This window comes from Paramisgurnus dabryanus, chromosome 19, assembly GCF_030506205.2.
Source record: "Paramisgurnus dabryanus chromosome 19, PD_genome_1.1, whole genome shotgun sequence".
NCBI lineage: Eukaryota > Metazoa > Chordata > Actinopteri > Cypriniformes > Cobitidae > Paramisgurnus > Paramisgurnus dabryanus.
The window spans coordinates 11486761-11501655 of NC_133355.1; the positions used below are offsets into that span (position 1 = coordinate 11486761).

General features: G+C 39.7%; 1 protein-coding gene across 1 annotated transcript in view; it reads right to left on the bottom strand.

Moving 5' to 3' along the window:
* The window catches only part of tshz1 (teashirt zinc finger homeobox 1), a 35410-nt gene extending 27000 nt beyond the window's left edge, over nt 1-8410 (bottom strand). Inside the window, exon 1 of the mRNA XM_065288830.2 lies at nt 7465-8410. Within this exon, the coding sequence (XP_065144902.1) occupies nt 7465-7504 (40 nt within the window). The 5' untranslated portion in view covers nt 7505-8410. The remainder of the gene's footprint in view (nt 1-7464) is intronic.
* Nucleotides 8411-14895: the final 6485 nt, after the last annotated feature.

Genomic DNA, 14895 nt, shown 5'->3' on the forward strand with positions numbered 1-14895 from the left:
ACTGGAGACAGAAAAAAAGAAAAATGATATTCATTACTTTCCACCTCCCTATCAGTTAAATAAAACACTTCACCAACCAGGAAAAAAATATACAGCCACTTTGAAGACGTACCAGCCATTGTCTATGTGTGCAGGGGGGATTTTATCAATGAAGCTAATAAAAGTGACCCTCAGCAGAGGAACGGAGTGACACCGCGCTCTTTACCTAGCTTTAGGAATGATAGACTGCAAATGCGGTTTTAAACACTTTACGAAAAACGAGCAATGAAAGTGTCAGAGTAAAAACAACGAAAACCGAGGCGTTGTGTGTGAAGACGGCTCGTAAAAAGAGGAGCCAGGTCTTTATGAGAGCGATGCGGAGCAGTGCATTATGGGGCTCGATGAGAGTGTCAACACAAGCTGGAGGCTTATCTTTATCCACTCATTGTGTGTCCAGTGGCTTAGCGCTCATCGCAACGCCTCTGATCATGAGCAGAGCGAGACGTACCTCTGTTCTTACATCCCTACATCAGGGGAACCCAGGGATTTGGTTCTTATTTTAGTTTCTCTAGGGCAAAGGTCACACTCCAGCAAACACGAATTCCACTCGAACATAAAGGACATAATCCACCAGCGTGTACGGGTGAGAGGGGATTTCAGTAGGGAGTTTGTTGTGTAGTCACCTCACCCCAGCGCAAACGCAAGGTTTGTTTACACAGGTGACACAATAACCCAGTTCCCAAACGGCACAATATGACTGCAGTCTGAATGCACAATATTTAAAGGAGCAGTTCAGCCAAAATAAAATGATTTAGCCTCATGCAGTATGACTCTCTTTCCATCTAAAGACTGCAGTTTTTCATGATTAAAACACATGTGAAGTCAAATATAAAAAAGTGGACCATACAGTTCATACACCACAGTCCAAAAACCATAATAAGCCACACAATTATTTTGTGAAAGGAACTGACTGAAATGTACAGTTTAAATGCTATTTTCATCATTTATTGTAATTGCATGAAGTAGAAAAAAACAGAACACCGAAAACTTCCAATTCTTCAATTTTCTCCGCGTTTGGAACTTGATGAGGATAACTAAACGATGACAGAATTTTCATTTTTGCAGGAACTATTCTTTTCACAACAAATAAATCCCAAACTACCTCCCAGCTGCACTCGATCCGTATTTAATCTTGTGCCGTCACACTTGTTGCAGTGGTATGAAGACGTGTACGCCGCTCTCGACGACGACTTAAAGTTGAGTATTAAATAACCTCAGGCGTGAAAATAAATGTAGCAAAGGTTTGGTGTTCCTTCACACAGACATTACCCAGAAGCCTCCTATCTGGTCAGCCATAACTCTTGGTAACCAGGACCACCTTTTACACCAGAGGGCCATTCATTTAGCTGAAACAGACCACGACACCTCGCTAATACTCTCACCTTTTACAAGCCTCTCACACTCATACCCTATCAGCGTTCAACCACGGCCTGCCTGAAATGGGGCTGTATTTCAAACCCCCGCAGAGGTGTGGTACGTGTTTGTGTGTGCGCGCGAGAGGACCTAAGAGGGGCCTGTCTCTGCAACGGCCACGGGTGATGGAGGGCCCAACAGGGCCACTAAGACTGTGCACTAAGATTGTTCTAGACCTCGGGGCCTCGGAGGAAACATATATCCACCTGGCAACAGGGCAGCGCGCTACGAATGTGTGTGCGCGCTCGTGTTCACGTGTGCGGGCAGATCTAATCAAGGGCTAATAACAGCACAGAAGTAGTCGTTGGCCCTCGTAAATCAATGTGCAAAATAATTGCTAATACACTGGTTATCGATTAGCGTTGGGGCGACTCATTTTCGGAGGCTATAGCTATGAACTAACAAAGTGACAAGGGTAAAGTGTTATTTCTTTGCTGCGCAGACAGCTGGGCTGCGCAGAGGACTGAGGCAGGCAGTAATTCTTAATTGACACCTGTCAGGGTAATGACTGCAGTCCCAGCTGCTGCGGGAGAATTTCTCCCCACTCCTGTTCATCTGTCAGCTCTAATACCTTTCTGAGCACCACTCCTTTCTTCTCTTTCTCGCTTTCATTTTTTCCACTTCCACTTTTATTCCCATATTCTGCATCCCTGTCCATCACCGTTTCTCCACTAATCCCTCATTTTCCCATTCTCAAGTCAGGTTGTCATGGTCCTTCCTGTGAGAAATGTAAGAAAATATCTTTTCTCATGCTAGGTTAATCAACTTTATAGTGAGACGTCTGTAGGTTAAATTTTGCGAACCAAAAAAGTTAACACTGTGGCGCTTCCAAAACATCCCAAACAGCACGACTCTCAACCAATGGTGCGAGACAAAACGCAGGGCTATTCGTTTGACTGACCAGTGGTCGATGGGGGAGTGCTTGGGAAGCTTGTTTAAAAGCGATCATAATTTTAATTGTATTTCAACATGGCTTACAACATTTAAGGAAATAAAACAAAAGGGCCAACAGTCAAAACAACAAGGAATTTATTCAGTCTTTCATCTGTCTTTTGTGTGCAGGCAAGCAGGATATTCAGAGAGAATACAGTGGTTAAGGGGAGGAGGAATGGCGAGTCCCAGGACGTGACTTCCCTGAGTTTGAGCTTCATTGGTGTTTACTTAACACCATCAAAGAGCTTCCTTTCATTTTATGCCCATCTGTCAAAAAGTATGTTGCTAAATATGAACATATAACCTTAAGGCTTGGCTGCGTGATCCTTAATACACCCAAGAATTATTGCATAATAATGTCAATCATCAATACTGTATTAGACCAGGCAAATCAGAATGTAAAACAAAATAATCAGCAAACAATGCCAAAAACGCTCCCAAAATCTTCATCCTGTTCACGTCGCCACATGCTCCTCAGATCCTACAACATCAACATGAAAGCTTGATCTCCTACTGGCCTATTATAAACATCGGCACGGATCTGTTGCCCGTGCCGTTTGTGTTTTATCTGATGAGGATGCATACGACACACCGTGAGGAAAACGCCATACTGGGATGAGAAAACTCTGAAAACACCCCATCCTTCCTCTGAACCAGGAAAAAAGCAAGGGAAAGCAGCAACAGATGAGTGTGGGGCAAGACAGAGAGGAGGCAGACGTGGTCTCCCCTGGGTACGAGTTGACCTCTGTGTACTCCTCAAGCTTGGAGACTCCCGTTGCTGGGTCATGACTCAAGCTTTTCTCTCCTTTGTCTCTTTCCCCCGTCCTTCTCATCTTTCTGACTCACTGTGGACTAAATTAGCTGAGAAATGAAACATAGGGGATCAAAACAGGCAGGACGAGAGAGACTCAGGGAGAGAGAGAAAGAAAAAACACAGCTGGCCTTTTTGATACTCATGAGTTCCCATCAGGCTACAGACAGTACCTCTAATTCAAACCCCCTCTGGTGACACGCTAGCTTTTTTTGGTCCTGCACGTACTCGTTTTTCAACAGAGGCGTCAAGCGACTATCAGCGAACGCACTCGTTCTTTCGCGCACAAACATTCGGACACGTAATGAAATAAGTCTGGAAGAAGTTCACACTTAACTAAACTTGTAGAAACCGGATAACTCCCCAACGTACGTAAGCTCATTAAACCACAGAGCGGCGTTTACCGTAGACAGCTCTGGGCTGTGTACCGTCACACGCTTGGCTCGTACGTCGTAACGAGTCCCAACATATTTTCATTTTGATCCACTCTTCCCATAAAACCTGTCATCGATCTTCATTACTCAAACTCAACCTCCACGTTCTCGGACAAGGGGAACGGCGAGCCCGGGATTCAGAATAACTGGATACTCTTTGATTTCCTATAGGCCACTGGCTTGATCCCCAAATGCAAATTAAACTATTAGTTGTAAGTGGTGGGTCTCAACATGAATATTGACTAAATGGGTCAATGTCACCTGTTAATGACATGAGAGCGGATGAGACTACCCTCCAGTGAAGCCAGCACAAGGTGAGAGCTGATGTTGTGCTGTATTTGCATCTTTCTGGTTGTCTTTTTTAAAAGTGGAAGATTATCGCGATCTAAAAAGTAAAAGACACAAACCCATAAATATGAAATCTAAATGTATCCAGTTGTTGTATGCGTGTGCTTAGATTTATAGTCATAATTTGTACTATATATGCACAACAAATGTTGACTGTCAACTCCTATCTTGGTTAATACATCACAAACTGACAAACGACTATTTTGAATATTATTATATATACTTTCCACCGGACAATTATAAATCTAAATATTTCTCAGCAGGTGCAAAAATGAATACAAAAGAATAAAGCAGTACATGTGACTACAACAAAACACCAAATTCTTAAACCGATCCATACAATATAACCCGTGTGTGAAAATGTACCTCATATTGGTAACACACAAACATCACAGCACACATAAAAAATATGAAAGTAAATATAAATGCAAAGCTTTCACACAGACTTGCTCTGCATGTACTCTTGCTCTGAGAGATTTAAGCAAAGCAAGGTTTTCAACACTGCTTAAATTCTGACAGTATTTTCAGACTTCAAGAGCGTGGTGGTGCCATTATTGTCAGCAGGAGCGCTGCGAGTCGGTACACCGAGAGCTCGAACTCTGGTGCGACCAATGACACAGAACAGTGGTATGTCCATCAACACAGAGACGATGGTGTGTTTGCCGAGCACCGAGCTTGATTGGCTAACGCTGGGGCGTTCTGATTGGCTGACTCAAATGCTTTCTGGGCCCAGCGGTGCGGTTAAGAGCCTGGATTACTGAGGTCATTAGGCAGCATTGCCACGGTGACGTGATTAGTCAGGTAGCAAAGTCCATTTGTCACCTGCGCCAGAAAATTGAGTTAATTCAGCACTACAGGCTAAAGGGACTGTATAATATCAACTTGATTACATCAAGGCAGCTGCAGACCTGACACTTCGCTGAATTTGTCAGCTTTAATCGCTCGAGCCTGTCACAAATCCATCAGGAGCTCGGATAATTAGGGTTCCTCCCTAATGAAGCCAGCAGAGGAACCTTTACCTTTATGTCTGATAATTAAGAAGCCTCTGGTGCCGAGGACACGTCGCGTTTTAATGACTCCCCGCGCTTGTTCCTCCCTCAACGCATTTTAGTTTTCTACCGTTGAGCGTGATTGTGTGTGTGTGACTGTGTGTTTTTCTAATCTGACTATCCGCAAACGCGAATCTGAAATAAAACAAACTCCCACGCTTCATTTTGGCAGAAAGTAAAAACATGATTAGTTCATATTTTAAAATTAAAAGAAGAAATGAGTCAATTAAACCAAAGAAAATAATAACAACGCAGCGTTCGCATGCCTCAGCTATCCGGAGGACCGGGTTGCGTGGAACGGTCGCAAACTGAGCGTGTCTCGATCTGCGTGGGAGGTTGTGAAAACATAAAAACGAATGAAACCTGGAGCAAACTGAGAGATACTGCATTCATTGCCGAGTCCTCCCTTGGCTCTTCTCCTCTCTGCTAGAGCTCAAACTCACAGACTCGGTCTGTGCTCTACGTGGGAGGCCGTGTCTGTTTGAGAAAAAAGCCAGCAAATAAATACAAATGACTGCAGCAGCTCGACACGGAGAGAGGGCCACTCCGATCCCACTGCACCAAAACAACCTGAACCGAAGGGCCGATCCATGTAAATCACTCAGAGCAAACAATAGCAACGATGACAACCAAATCGAGGCAAACTGGTCCGTTAAAAAGAGGTGGAGCATAACAGAAGAGGAGCGTTGGAACAGAAAGAGTTGTTTGGACACACTCACATTAAGCATTTTTTATTGGCTCTCCTTATTTAAAGTATTTTTCGGGAATATGCTATGCTTTCAATGCTATTAAAAAAAATAAAGTTAGAAGAACGGAAACAGGAAAAGGCTTTTCTTTGGATTTTGTCAATGACCTGTGTGCAAAACACACTTTTGCTGTAATAGAGATAGGAAAGTGTCAGGCTTAGGCGAATGGAAACAATGTGCTTGCCAATGTCTGAACGACCATTAAAGCAAATGATGAACATGCCTGTCAGAATAGAGAAAATTAAATCAATATTCATCCGAGGTGGAGGGGCAGACGGCTTGTTTTTGTGGAGGAGCTGCCAGGTCAGATTACCAAGCGCCATCTCACCTCTGTGAGTTTTTTTGGACTGCCCATGTCAGTCACTCCATACAGCCAGGAAGTTTAAAAGATAAAATAATACCTCAAAAATATAATACAACATTTTTTTTTAATTAATAGATAACACGTTAAATTAAACAAAACTAAGCTGAACTATAGACTGCATTTATTAGGTGTGGAAACTACAAAATAGACCTTGGTTACAACAGTGTGCAGGAATGCCAGTTTTCCCTCTCCGTTCAGATATCTGGGCCTAATTCTAAAGATCGGTATTTCTTCAATCTCTCCTGATGCCTGAACTTGAAAGAGAGACTTCATTCGGGAGAGAATGGACCTGTTAGTCACAGGGATTAAAAGGAAAAAAAATGGAACAGAGGAAACAAAAGGAAAAGTATAACTCCCTTAGTACGAAACTTAGTGGTTTCATATAAAATAGCAAACTAAATCAAAAGTGTTGATCACAAATCAAAGTCTCTACACTTTCAGAGATTAATGAAAGCAGAAAGAAATCAACTCTTTTAACATCAAAGAGCACAGGTACATCTCACATGAATAAATTGGGCTGAGAGGAAAACAGATCCTAGTGGAGGCCTTGACATCTATCAGGGAAGAGATGTTCTCTTTGCTACATTTTGTGCTCTCGACACGCCCCAGCAATCCCTTATCCCTCCTTTCTCTCTCTCCCTCTCTTTGAATGACTAGAAAGTACTGTATAACCCTGCCGAAAACTTCTCTCTTTCTCGGTTTTCCCGCACGACGGGGGCAAAAGTTGTCCTTTGAGTGGCTGCGGCCACACAGCGCATGCGTGTTTCCATGGTGAATGATTTACTGATGTTTATCAGGAATGAATAGATCAAAGGCGGCCACATGACAGGCGATCAATCAAGCATCAAATCAAGGATGGCAATCCGCATCTAACTAGAAGAACTAAAGCACTTTGAAACTACATTTTCAGTCGGATATATATAGGCCAAGGTGGAATGTTAAAGTTTTTTTGGCACAACTTTAAAAAAAGAAAAGTTTGAAGTTAACACGCTTTCTTTTAACACTACAATTACTGCATGCTAGGAATTTTTAACTTTTAATTTTGCTTAAATAGCATAAACTATGGAAATAAAAAAAGGTAACATGTTTCGTTCATTGCATGGATGTTGCTTTGCAAACCATATTATAAAGACGTGTAAGCACATTTAGATGTAAACATTAAGCAGACGCTTTTATCCAAAACGACATAGTGTTTTTTGTCTGTAATTGAGCTACAGATACACTAAATTAAAATGTGTGCCTGGCATTTGATATACACGATCGCTACGTATTGATACACACCATTGCTATATTCATACAAGAAGAGACCCACGCATGCACCGCTTACCTGAAGATCGCCTCGGCGCTTGCTGCTTTCTCCGCGGCATGCTGTTGTCCCACACTCTCCTCTTGACTTCTCATACAGAATCAAAATGCCAGTGACGGGAAAACAAGAGAATAGCCTAAATGTAAAAACAAAGCACGTAACGGTGTGTTCCTCTTCTCTTCAACACGACCAAAGTCTTAGTTTTTATTCCACCTCTTTTAAAAAGTCTCTAAAAGCAAAATGCCAAGTCTAAGAGGGGTCAATGGGTCTTGTGAGGTGTAGATGTTTTTTTTTTTTCAGACCAAAACGACTGTAAAGCAAAATGTAGCTTGTAGGTGTATCTGTCCGACACGTCTAATAAGTCATAGCATGATTGCCAAAAGCTGAGATATATCTCCCCGTCCAGTCTAACGGCGCAGAAACACAGAAAAGCGCTTCATTAGCTTCTCCTTATCGTCATCCAGGTTGTGGCAATACTTTGTAGCAGATGTTCATCAAAACGGAAGAAACTTCCACAGTTATGGAGAGCCCGTGCAACTGTATTTCCGTCCTCGCGCTCCCCTGCTCAGTGGAAACCCTGAAAACGGGACAAAACGAGACAGGCAGACGGGAGACAGTTAATGTCAGTCACAAACAGCTAAAAAGCGGCTCGCGTTCAGCGGGCATTTCCGCGGACTAAATTCCCCACGCACGCAGCGGAGTCTCTCTCGTTTCGCGCTCCTCCCGATATTCACCAAACACACTGTCCGTCCATGCTTAGGGAAACATGTGGACAGTTGATTTAGGCAAGCGTGACGCGTTTACTACAGAGTGATACATAAACAAAAACCGCGCTCTGTCGTTGTGAAACGATCGTGAACTAATTACTCTTCGGAAAACGCAAACTCCAGGGAGCGAAACGGGGGTCGCGGCTCTTCGCTGAAATATGTATCGCGCGTTGAGGATGCGTGAGCGGTTCAGACAGTCTCAACTGATAGACAGACACATCGAGTTGCCTTTCCTGCCTCTCTCTCTTTACTCCACCCCTCCGGAGCGTCACTCTGACAGTGAAAACCCACCTGTCAATCTTTTTAATTGTTCTGTTTTTCCCTCCCCACAAAACAGCAGCGTTTGAAAGACAAGGAACTGCCTTTTTCGGAGAACTCATCACTTGTTTATATGCTGTCCGTTTAAGATAAATATTTTCGATATGATTTTACGAGGCAAAACACATGCGCTGATATTCAAAACGAAACTACATTACTGTTTTCCCAGTCATTCACTGTTTGACTATTGCTTTTGGAAATTACTTCGCGTCATCATCATAATAAAACAAGTTGGCCACTCTTGGGGGGACGTCACGCACAAAACAGTTAATCGCATTAGAGAAGGGGTGCACGCTGTAAACTATTTAGACAACACTTTTAATCCTTTTTCTTTTGTTTTGCATTTGAAGAATGCTACACAATGCATTTTTTTATTATATTGTCGGGTTTTTTTTTTTGCATTTTTGTGTTTGTTTCGTACTAAGAGAACAAAACTAAGACTTAAATCTAGCCAGTATGTGCTACGAAGTAAAATATTTGTGACCTTTTTCCAGCTCCTAAAAAGAGGACAGTTGGAAGTTACAGATTGATTCGTTACACCTTACTAGGAAGTGAACACTTTGCACGGGAAGGGGAGGGACTCCTGGAACAAGTTGAGTATGACCGTAACAAGCCTCTCTACAACGCGTACACATTACTTATTCATCAATTGCAAAACATCCACAAATTAAATAACGAGTCCACGCGTTAGACATTTCAGATCCTATTAGGTTAAGAAGCGTAATAAATCCAGCGCACTTCTGCTCTTCGGCTACTTTGTTGACACCGTTTTACCTGGCAAACCTCAAAATCCCACTTTAATCCGAACTTTGTTTTTGTCTTTATACCAGCGTTGACGCAATGTCCACTCTTTCTGTAAGTTGGCGAGTGGGTGGGTGCGCTTTTTAAGCGCTCGGAAGGGGAACAGAAGAAACCCGAGTGATTTTTTGGGTGGCCTTGACTCGCTCTTGCTCGCCTGGTGTTTCTCCTTTCTAGAGGATATTAAGGTTCTGACTCTCGCGCGCACAAACGCGGGGATGCTGCTACGATTTCAGCGGATAATTCTGCCTCCGGACCGACGCCTTGCATATCGCATCCCGGTGAGTGTACATATTTGATACGGAAACATAGAGTGAATGCGTAAATAAAACAGACCGGGTTACTACACACTACCACCAAAGCGTTAATATTTCTGCGCAAATGTACATCGGACGGAACGTTGAAATCGGTTGCTTACCTTTGACGGCGCTGCGCATCCTTGAGCTATTGCCAGTCGCGATCTAACTGATCATTTATGCCGCACGCCTGTCGGTAGGGGCTAATAATGTGGAAATATGTCCAAGTTCCGCCCCAACATCTGTCCATCTATCCATCCTCGCGACTACCTCGATCAGCCTGTCGCTGTTGATGGCTCTTACGTCACCAATCTCCCATCAGAAACTCATCGGGCTCCTCGAGATTTCAGGGCAACAGTATTGCTGTGTTTAAAATGCCACGATCTTTCGAGATTATAGTGCGTTAATAGCAGATATTTCTCTGTCTATGTAAAAGACAGCAGTACAATAATAATTACAGTGTCACATTCAACGTACTGTACTTTAGATGCTGCAACATTGAAGATAAAGTTTATCTTTTTATGTGGCACATTGCACATTATAGTCTAATAGTATACCACCTGGGAAATATAAATTTTTAAATATTTGTATTAAATAAAAAATTATACTTCTATTTTGAATGAGCTTTTTCTTAGTATCGCATTTAAATACGAATGCCAAATTTAAATATGTAGCTAAATTGATTTCTTATTTATTTGACTTCGTTTCAGTGGTTTCAAGACTGCTGACACTCGTTAAAACTGCGCAACTGTACAAATGTCCCGCTGAAAATCATTTATATTTCCCAGAAATGAACGCTTTTGTTGTTTTCTCACATGACAATGTATTAGGCCAATCCTAATGCATTTTAAACGGATTATACTGCTCTGAAGTCAGTGATCCGATCTGATTGTATTGTATTGTACAGTTCTTGTCTTTCAGAAAACGCAGGACAAGTTCATCTCAAAAGTAATGCTTATATTTATCGTCGTAAAGATGCCCTCAAGAGTATACAGAGTGTCGAGTAACACTTACAATACACGTATATACTAATACAATTACTTTTCAACTATAAAAGCAGTGTTTATTTACAAGTAACTGTTTTTAATAGAATTAATAAACATTAAATTCATGTTATTTGTTGGTATTGATCAGTATCTGCTGTGCAACATGTAATGTGAAACGGTGTAACCAAAAAGCAATGAATCTTAAAAACCTTCCTGCTGCTCAGCTGTGTCTCCAAACCTAAATCGAAATGCGTGCATTGGCATGGTGTGTTATACAGCTGTGTTAATTATATGCTGATATGAACTGCTACTTTAAAATTAGGTCTGTGTAAATAATTTTAGAGAAGAAGATATAAGTAGGCTACTTGCAGCTGTGTTTTCTAATGCTCATTTCATCTGGTGCTACCATCCGGAAAAGAGTAAATATTTTTTTTATTTTGTACTGTAGTGTTACTCCATACATGTTTGCTGTCACAAATCATACATATCATACATTTTAGGAAAAATGCATTACATGTTGGCTGCTCTCTGTATGCTTGTGGTACGACTACGTGTGTACATTTGTGTGTTTGTAGATAGTTATCCATATATGTTTGTATACATCATCTTATTTCTCCGTAAAAGGCCATGCCTGGAGGTATGCCATGCAAATACAAGCATTAAGCACAATGCCCACACATTTTAAAAGGTTTGTGTGTAGTCTGAACTGTGTCATTTTTCAGCCTTACACTACGGGTCAAAGCTTTTACAATAGGATATGCATTTATGTTTGTCTTCACTGCATATAAGTTCTGCGGTTCTGTCTTATTAACTTAATGACTGGAGATGATTGGAAAACGGGAGCGTTTTAAGCATCAGTGAATAAGTGTTTCCAAGGACAAGTAAAATATAATAGTGTCACTGAATGTTCCTCCTAACATCATATATACGCTATAGATAAGAAGTGTAGAGAAAAAATGTAACTATTTATTTAATTTATTTAGCCCTTCAATGTTTAATAAATAGTCAGCGTTGATTTTTTTATGCCGTTACATTTATTTTATGGCAATTAAATTGTAAAACTGTACTGACTAACTGCAACCTGGTTTGTTTTTCTTATATAACATAAATGCAAAATTGTCTGATCTGTTATTTACTGTAGGCATTAAGATGGCCTTATTTATATTAAAATCTCATGGCATGTTATAATGCATAGTATTTGTTGTGTGCATATTATGTGTTGTGTCTCAGTATTATTCTGTCTGCTTAAAGGATCACAGCTGTATGAACCGAAAATCCTAGAAAGATTTGAAGTGATAGTCTTTGAAGTGGTTGTTTTCATGTGCGGCCTGTCACATTGTATCAACAAATAATGATCCAAATTGCTTGCGCACTACACGAGGCGGGATGCCGTCATACGTGTCCGCGGACATGTATGGCGAGATCTGAAGGTTTATAAACAATAACATAGCATGTTGTCAGTGTTTTTGAGTGGAGTAACTCTGCAGAACATCTTAATGATAATATTTTCTTAAACATAAAAAAAAACGTTTTGTATATTTATATAGGCAATGTGACACAATCACACATTTGTTGTGTGTGGTGGAAATGCACACGCTTTCTAATTCTGGACTGTTGGTTTGGTCGGTGATGTAAATGTATGTGGAGTAAACATTTACGAGCAATCCTCGTAAAAATTCAATGTACTGACCCATCTTATGTGAAATGCTCATATGTGCATATCAGTTAATATTTTTTAATGATCATGTGTGTTTTACCAGTTCAGCAGGTAGGGAATACAAGTGCATATTTTTCTCTGCAGAATATCTCTCCCATGCTGTTACTGATAGGTTTGCTCTGCAAGTCTTGTGAAAAAGTACTTTAATCTTCTATGTGATTCAGATTTAATGATTATGTTTCTAAAATGTTCTTTTCCTGTCTTTTAGGTTATGATGCCATTCTTTAAAATGGATAACATTGCAACTCCAAGGTCAGAGGTCAGCAAATAATTGGATATTTTTTCTGTTTGATTTAAATCATTGCAGGTTTTGGTAAAAATGTTTATTTTTTGTTCTAACAATTGCAGATGACGTTATAAATATGTCGTTACTCGTAATTACATGGAATTGAATGTCAGTACTGCTAAAATGATAATCGTGCACTTTCACACGGCAACCCAAATATATAATATTACTGCAGATTGGCTGTGCGGTGTAAACCTTACATCTGTAATGATAATTAAAGCCACGTGACAATGCTGGATTTATATTATTAAAACTAATATCACAAATAATCATTTGAAGCACCCGTGTATTGGAACCACTATTATAGTTCCCAGTCGATGGATAAGCTGTTGTTATTGATGCAATTACTGATGCTTTATAGTGTTTATAATTATGACATATTATTGTATTTTTCTAATACATACATTTGTGTTTCCCAGTATTTATTACACTCAACTTGTTATTTTAAAGTATGAAATAAACAATGTTGATAACGTTTGTCATTAAATATATATAACATTGTCAATAAAGGATAGCTCACAGAGTGAAAGTGTCTTTGCCAGTCATTTTAAATTGCATTTTAATTGTTGAGATTATTGTGTTGAAACTGACAAAATTGCAGTCTAGCACAGTCAAAAGCAAAAGCGAGCAAGTTTGAAATCCATTTTATCACAACTATTTCTTCATAATGTTTTTATTTCACAAAGCAGGAGACACTTCTCACACTAGAAAGATTTAAAGCTCTTGATAAAAAACTATTTTATAACATAAAAACTTCCACTTTCAATCAGCTATTGGGTCAAATGAATTTTGTACAGTCATTGACAGGCGAAAACTAAGAATATATAATACAAAAAAATAATAAAGTGAAGCTTTTTACTGGGAAGGATATCTTGAAATCCATCAGATAAGGGAGGATAATTAAAATGTCACCTTTCTCTGGAGGAATGAGGCCCATCATAGCTTTATATAACTCATTACTTTTGTACTGTCACTAAATGCTGATCACAAACTTATTTGATGACTTTGAATTTGAATCCTGTCATTTTGTTTAGTATTTTTAAAAACATTTTTTTTTAAAGTTGTTTATTTGCTTGACCAACGGGTCATAACACATTATGTAATATTAATTTTCAGTACAGCTCATTTGTATTATTTTTTTAAAACATTTGTATACTGTAAGCCAGTTAAGTCATGCAATTAAATGTATTTTTAAAGGCAGAAAGGTTGACTTTTTCAAAGTTATATATTTTTGATCATCAACATATTTTTCTTTGCATTGTTTTTCTTTTTAATTTGGTGAATATTTCATTTAAAGTAATCATATTCATATGTAACCCTGTCTGTGCAATCCAGGCTAAAGTCTCAATCTAATTTTGAGATCAAGAGCATCAAAGTTTGATTTCACTCATTTCGATTTTTACTATTATACTGTTACTATTAATTAACGTCAATATTAAAGTCGCCATGAAACGGAAGTAGCAATTGTCTAATTTTGCTCGTGGTGACGTATATCCAAGTGAAATGTGTATTAAATCGTTTGAAGTTGGGTCGTGTTGCTAATTGATAACCGCTGCAATCTTTTCCTGGACTCCGCCCACCTGCCATACCATATAACCGGAAGTAAAGAGAAATCGTTTTGAGAAAGGGAGGAGATTTGCATTTTTGATTAAAGATTATGAGGGCACATGAATTTAAAATAATAATAATGAAGCTCACAGATAAGTCATTTGTAAAAAATACAACAATATTGCAAAACAAATTACATCTTTTCATTTTAATTTAATTTCGAAGATAGCTAGGTTAAATTTGTACAAAAAGTTTTTTTAACGTTATGTTGGATTATTTTATATAGAAAACAGTAAATCACTTTTTAAAAATAATTTTTTAAAGCATGGTTTTCACAGGAAGGGTCACATATTTATATTGGTTTTATTATGCAACAAGTCAAGGTATCAGTATTCGCTACCAAAGCACTGTTTTTCCATTTTATTTTTTGCTAATTAAAAATCATTAACCGAGACGTGTGGATAGATTGAGCATAGGAACGACTGAATCACTATCAAGTCCATCCAGGTTCCTTCATCCAGATTTCGTACAGTACGACTCCGTGTATCCGAATCTGTTTATTACCTCATAAAACGTCTCTTCCTGCTCCGCTGCACCTCCACATTCAGTAGAGGATCCCGCTCCTCTATTCTTTCCTCAAACCCTGCACGTTTCAGCAGAAGTTAAGTGACATATTTCAAAATACCCTCCTCCAACGTAAGTCCCGCTGCCTGCCATACCACCTCTTTTGTTTTCT